Below are 7156 nucleotides of genomic sequence, written 5' to 3'. Positions count from 1 at the left end.
GATCAGTCACAAGAACGTCGAATCTGAATCACTTGAAAAAAACACGGGGGTGCTTAACTTTTTTCCAGGTGTATATTTTTATTAAAAAATCTGATTTTTTTTTAATGTAGAACAGACTTTTAATGTCAACTGAAAGCTTACCAAATTTTGTGAAAATACACATAGTAAATTCAGAGTTATAGTATAAATAGATTCATGGACTTGGTCCAATGCATCAAATCCACTCTTAAATTGTTAGTACTTTTCTTAGTAGTGTTATCACTGTCATTAGTAATCTTATAAATTTATCAACATTTTCATACAAGAAGTTGCTCTAAGTGTCGATATCTTTTAATTTGTTCTGTTTTTTTGCAACGATAATTGTTTAAAAAATTGTAGATATAGGATTGTGTAATAATGAAAGGAAAGTGAAGTAGCTTATTTCAGTTGCTTAATACGACATGTTGTTCACGTGTGTAATTGATTGTGAAAAAATAAAATAATATTAAAGTTTGTTAGTGCAATTTACAACCAAATATCTTTTGTAAATGCTGTTGGATGTTTTTCTAAGGCTGGAATGAAGAGTTTGGATAACTTTTCAGAAATATAAACATGGGTTTATTCGTGATCCAGTGGTTTTAAGTCCAAGTGACAAAGTAAAAAATGTATTCGATGTGAAGAAAAAACATGGCTTCTGTGGAATCCCAATTACAGAAAATGGACAAATGGGTGGAAAATTGGTTGGAATAGTGACATCTCGTGACATTGATTTTATGCAGGAAGACATGCTAGACTTGCCTCTTTCTAAGGTAATAATAGTTTTAGTTTTAAATTTTATTTAGAGAAGCTTAGTTTATGGAAGAGAGTTCAATAGATAATTGATGTTGTGCTTATACCTATATTTTTGAGGTAAGACAGGAAAATGTTTCTAGGTAAAGAGTTGTTTTCGTGAGGATTTTTATTCTAATAAAATACTTCTACAAGATCTAAAATAATGCTAAGTTTGTTTGTTCACCTGCTACGAGTTCAGCAGTTTTGTTTTAATTTTAATCAAAATAAGTTTTGTACAGAATATTAATTATTTGAATTGGTCAGTACAGATAAAATTAAATTTTGAATATTTATGTGCTATTAGTAAGTTTAGTGATTTAATTGACAAAGAAATTACTTATGCAAGTTTTTGAAATTTCAGAACTGATCCTAAGTTTTTACTTTTGATAAAATTAAACTGATGATTACATCAACATTAATTTAAAATATTCCTTTTTTACTCAATACTTCCTAATAAGTAACAAAATTAGGCTAAAATCAAGTTATAAACAGCTAGTTTATGATTATAAATGTTATTTTTTTTTAAATAAATATTTTTTAATCCTCTTTGTAAAAATTAATATTATTAAATTTCTTGAATTTGCCATCAAGTGATTTTTTTGGAAAACTTTACAATATCATTCAATACAAATAGCCTCAAAACTGCACCTAATTTAGCAATCTTTTTACTATTATTGTAAAACAGAATTGATGTAATCAATATTGAAATTTGTTTAAACTTTAATTTTACTGCAGGTATGTTGATGATACTTGTATGATTTTAAACACCTAACTTGTGTCTAGTCATTTTCTAAATTATAGAAAGTAATAGCAACTTAGTTTTAAAAAGTTTCTTTTAAAGTTTGTGAATATTTTTTTGATATTTTAAATTTGAACATTAGAACTGAATAACTCTTTCTCAGCCTAACTTTATACATCCCAATTTTATAAAGAGTTAAACTACTGTCATAGTTCACTCATTCTTTAATGTTACTCATTAAACTTTATCAATTTATCATTAGAAACCATTTCAACAATTTGCCAAAGATAGGAGAAAAATCAGTGCTGTTAACCTTACAATGTATTTTGATTAAACTATATGTATATTTACATACATGGCTATAGCTAAAGGTTGTAGCTTCTCTGGAGCAAGGAGAGACTTAAACTGAGTACATCGTGTTCTTCAGTCCTCGTAAGAAACCTCTTCAGACTCTTCCTTAGTTATTGTTTATTTTAGCATGTAAACATAACAGTTAGTTCAACTGTGCAGTTTCATATTTATCTTTTCTTTGCTAAAGGATCTCTTGCTAAAAATATGTACACAATCACAAAATGGAGCCAGGATAAATGCTACATGGCAAATATCCTATTGAGGCTAACTAACTTGAAATACTATGTGAGTAGAAATATCCTTTCAAGGGTTATTAATTTAAAATACTGCAAAAGTAGAAACATCCTTTCAAAGCTGATTATTTTAAAATACTAAACAAGTAGAAAACATCCACTCAAATCTGATTCACTTGAAATACTGCACAAGTTGAAACATCTTTTCAAGGCTGATTAATTTTAAGTGTTTGAATAGGTTATCTTTAAATGCTGTTTATTCAAATGCATTTAAAAAAGATAATTTAAATTTTAGTGTTTTCTACCATTTGAATAAAATTTCCAAGCATTTCAGGCAAAATGGTGACACTGTATATATATGATTTTCAAATGATTAACACATCATGACCTAAGACACAAAATGAAATCATAATTTATATGTATAATTTGTTTTTCTTAAAAATAGATAGCTTCAGACTAAACTTCCATCATATAATGATACTAAATAATTTTTATTTTGTAATTGTAGTTTTAGATAATATATTGTTTTGCTGTGATATTTGGAACCATTCATATATACACTGGTAAGTTCAGGTATCAGGCCCAACAAACAATGAGGGGTATTTATGAATATAGCTTATTGTATGCACAGCATGGTGCAATAGAATTAAAAATTAGTTAAAGTATGAAGATAATATTTTCTTTTCTTTAGGTTATGACGAAGAAGGAAGATTTAGTGGTTGCTCCTTCAGGAATAACTTTAAAGGAAGCAAATGAGATTTTACAACAGAGTAAAAAAGGTAGTCTGTTGCAACTTTATAGTAATTTGTGTTTTAAATAATGTTGAAAATGTATATAATAATAATAATTCTGTGTTTGTGCAAGTAAAATTTAGTGTGAAATTAAATGAATAAAAGTATAAATGAGTTTGGTTATTGAGACTAGAGTGTAATCTGATAGTAATTCAATATTATTACCATATAATTGTGTTATATTTATTATAAACTTCCAAGATCAAGCCCATTTGTGTATATGGAAATTATCAGACTCCAGTGAACATTATGTAGTAATATACATCATAGTATTTCACAAATAATGTGCAAAAGTTGCCTGTAAGAAGAAAATGTGTTCTCTGTATTTTTTGGGGCATGCCTCTCTTCTACAGTTTTAACATGTTGTGATACTACAATAACTTTCTAACAGAAATAGTGTATAAAATGTTAAGAAAAGTTTTTATTTTCCATAGGAAAACTTCCCATTGTGAATGACAATGGAGAACTAGAATCGATCATTGCCCGTACCGACTTGAAAAAGAGTCGTAGTTTTCCATTAGCATCAAAAGATGCAAATAAGCAACTTTTGGTTGGAGCTGCTGTTGGTACTCAGGATTCTGACAAAGAACGCTTAGAAAAGTTGATTCAGTCAGGAGTAGATGTCATAATTTTGGTAAGTTTATGTAGAAATTCATATTGTATCAGTGGGGGAAAATACATAATAGTTTCAAACATTTTACTTTGTATTTTCGTTATACATAAAATTAGAGAGATGTAGACATAAGTGGTTATGACAGACATGGTCAGAGTAAGGGAGGGAGGAAGTTAGATGGCTGTTTAACTAAATTGCTTTAACTCTTTAAACCCATATTTTTTGTGCATTCTGATGGAATTATTTTCATGATGTCCTAATAATTGTAACCATACCTGATAAAATTTCCAGTCTGTTTATAAAAGGTGGATAATAACATGGTTTGGATTAGTTTTCAACCAAAAAGACTTGGAATTTATCCAATGCTGTCACCGTCCAATGCATAAATCGGGATTTTTGACTGGATGTTTGTACTATCAGCTCAGGTTTAAGGAGTTAAGAGTAATACTAATGATAGATCCAGAAAGGCAATAGCTACAAACACCTGGGGAGAAGTAGATTACTCGCAGTGTCAGTTTTATTCATTCTTTTTCACATTGATGTGATTCTATTGGTTGGAGGGAGTACACAGTGGTAGTGTATGTCCATAATATATTGATTTACGTACTGAATCATTAATCTAGTGGCATATGTCATATTAAAAGTGATAAAGAAAGGTTGTTTTTCAAGAATGGTATCATATTTCTTATTGATATCTATGGTGGATAACCAGTAACAATGAAAATACTTAATCTAATTCACCTTTCTGTTCTGCTTGGAGTTAAAATAGTGTTAATAATTAGCACATAAACAAAAAATTTTATCTTGGTTTACCAATAAATAATGCATGAATATTTTTATCTGATGTATAAACTTGTTATAATGTGGAAGAAAATGGTTTGAAATTCCTGAAATTATACCAAAAACTAGAAAAAATATACTTTTTTGTGAAAGTAATAAGTTAGAAATACATGCTCACTAAACTAAGAAAATGAGCAGAAAATAATAATAAGAAAAAAAACCTAACTTTGTTGTAATCTTTCTCTCTCTCTTTTTTTTATGTAAGTTTTAGGTATAGCTAAGGACTCAGTTTTAGAAATTCTAAACTACACTTTTATGTAAGTTATAACATTTTTTTTGCTTGGTTTTTGTGTCCAGCAGTGTTCATTGACAAGGCAGTAGTGTGAAAAAGTTTGTGTAAGTTAGTAGAAGTTTGAATTAATGGATTTGAAACACTGTAACATAAGTTCAGGAATTGTCAAGTATTTTTTTTTGTTTCAATTATTTAGATATTTACAAGAAATTGAGTAAGTATAATGATGATAACATTTATATAATATGACTGTAGCTGCAATTCATGAAGGAAAGAAATGGTTAGTACCTGCTTTGGATGAGCAGTGAAACACTAAATGTATTATCTATACAGGATTCCTCTCAGGGAAACTCCATTTATCAGATAGAAATGATTCGCTATATCAAAAAAAAATATCCTGATTTACAAGTGGTTGGAGGGAATGGTAAGTAGACTGTAATACATATCCATACATTATCTTGTTCTATTTAATGGGATGTAGATGTGAGTTTGGTATTGGCTACATGGTAATATTAAGCATCTTGTAGTGATCTGACAGAAAGCAGTGACTTGGTGGCAAAAATAACATGTTAGTGTTTTTTGGTAATCCTCCAATAAACTGGCATGTTAAAGTGTTTTGTAGTAATCTGACAGCGAACAAAAATCTATAATAGTATTTTGTAGTAATCCTTTAACAAACAAATAATCTGTTATAATTTTCGTAGTGACCTGTTATAGTTTAATGAATGTAAAAAATAAAATATACTTTTTGAACAAAGTATTAATATAAAGACTAGGAAATTAGTTTCAATACTTTCATGTATCCTCTTAAGTCCTGTACAGACTTCTGAGAAATTTGCCTACACATACCTGATTGCGAAATTCCTTTGAAGACATGTGGTTAAGAAACAATTTAGTTTGAAGTGACTTTCAGAGGTATTGTAGTTGGGTACACTTTTTAACAGGTACAGGTTTTAATCAATTTTTGTTTTATTTAATTCTCGGTTTTATATATCATTTTTGGTAAATTTTCTGTTTATAGGGTTGTCAAAATTTTTTGTATGGAGAAACATTACATTTTTCCTATTTCTGTTTTTAATGTCTCTTTGTGTTCTGTTATTTTTGAGCTTGAAAGATTTGAAAATCACTTCTGTGATTTGGCCAGACAGAGATGTAACCATGGAATCTTCATATTGTTCAAAATCTATATAAATGATACACTTGCATTTGTCTTTCTGAAACTTTTCTTGCAAATTTCTTTACTGAATGCTATAGATCTCATATCGTTAGAAAGTCCTTTGTTCAAAGAGTCCAGATTGTATATTGGCTTTTCCATTCAAAATCACCTTACCTGCATTTGTTTAGTCAATCTTTTTAATGCAACAAGCACAGCACATGATGGCACAATGTCATTGTCATCACATGACTGTTAGCTTCGATTTCAACTTTAGATTTCTTATTTGCAAAGTATTTTACACAAACAAATGAACATTACACTAAAAAAAATTCTGTGGGCTTTATTGACTTATTCAGGTCTAAAATTTGCATGCTCAGTTTGTTCAAAACCATATACTTATCACTTTGTGAATACACATTCAAATGTTTCTTCATATCAGCTAAGTTTGCCTTCATTACAACTTTAAATTTACTTTACTTTGTGATAACTTAGCTTCAGTTTGTTTCATAGACTGCTATAAACACCTTTTAGCTACCTATTTTCTTTAGTACAGGTTTTATTCATCGTTTTTGTAAGTTTCTTTTTTCAAGTCATAAAACTGTATCATACACTGAACATCATAACTGTTTCATATTCTGTACACTATTAAAAGTACCATTACATTAGTGTTTACTTTACATGTAGTTTTATGAAATAAAGTTATGTCTATATGAGTTGTTTGTATTAAATAGACCAGGATTTATTGATTTAATGCATAATGCCTGCAATAAAGTGCAACTTAAATGCCATGTGTGAAAATGATAGAATGAGGAAACTTTAAGCAAAGGGCATGAAAACTACCACAAATGTTTTGCTGGTTGCAGCTAGTACTCTATAAAGATGTTACATGGTATTGGAAGTAATGGATTCCCTTTTTGATTTTCCTTATTTTTGTTTGAAATATTATTCTAAGTAGGTGAACACGTTGTTTTCTACACAGATTTCAGTGAGGGATATGAAAATATTACACAGAACTGGAAGTGCTAAGTAATTTTTGCTTGAGATATTCTGTTGTTTCTTGTACTGGTATAATAGTAAATAAGACATCAGTGGCTTCTCAGAAGACTGTGTAGGACTGAAGAGGAAAAATGGAATATTTGGAATAAGTTTCCTAGTCTTTTGTGGTAATATTTTGTTCCCACAGTGTGGTATTTTTTTAGCAGTTCAACATACATACTATTTTACACTATTATGTTAAAGTGTTTTTAGTAATCTTACAGAAAACAGTAACGTGTTATAGCATTTTGTTGTGATTTGTTACAGTGTTTTATAGTGATCTTACAGTAAGCAATGACCCGTTAATGTTTTATAGTGATCTTACAGTAAACATTGACTTGTTAGTGTTTTTCAAA

General features: G+C 29.0%; 1 protein-coding gene across 1 annotated transcript in view; it reads left to right on the top strand.

Annotated features, from left to right (window-relative positions):
- LOC106473131 (inosine-5'-monophosphate dehydrogenase 2-like) overlaps positions 1–7156 on the top strand; it is a 33089-nt gene that overhangs the window by 14102 nt on the left and 11831 nt on the right. The window contains exons 5-8 of the mRNA XM_013933811.2: positions 582–788; positions 2825–2912; positions 3359–3558; positions 4943–5033. Coding sequence (XP_013789265.1) covers positions 582–788; positions 2825–2912; positions 3359–3558; positions 4943–5033 — 586 coding nt within the window. The remainder of the gene's footprint in view (positions 1–581; positions 789–2824; positions 2913–3358; positions 3559–4942; positions 5034–7156) is intronic.

The sequence above is a fragment of the Limulus polyphemus genome, unplaced genomic scaffold (assembly GCF_000517525.1).
Source record: "Limulus polyphemus unplaced genomic scaffold, Limulus_polyphemus-2.1.2 Scaffold5912, whole genome shotgun sequence".
In the NCBI taxonomy this organism is placed as follows: Eukaryota; Metazoa; Arthropoda; class Merostomata; order Xiphosura; family Limulidae; genus Limulus; species Limulus polyphemus.
This window is presented reverse-complemented; position numbering and strand designations above follow the sequence as displayed.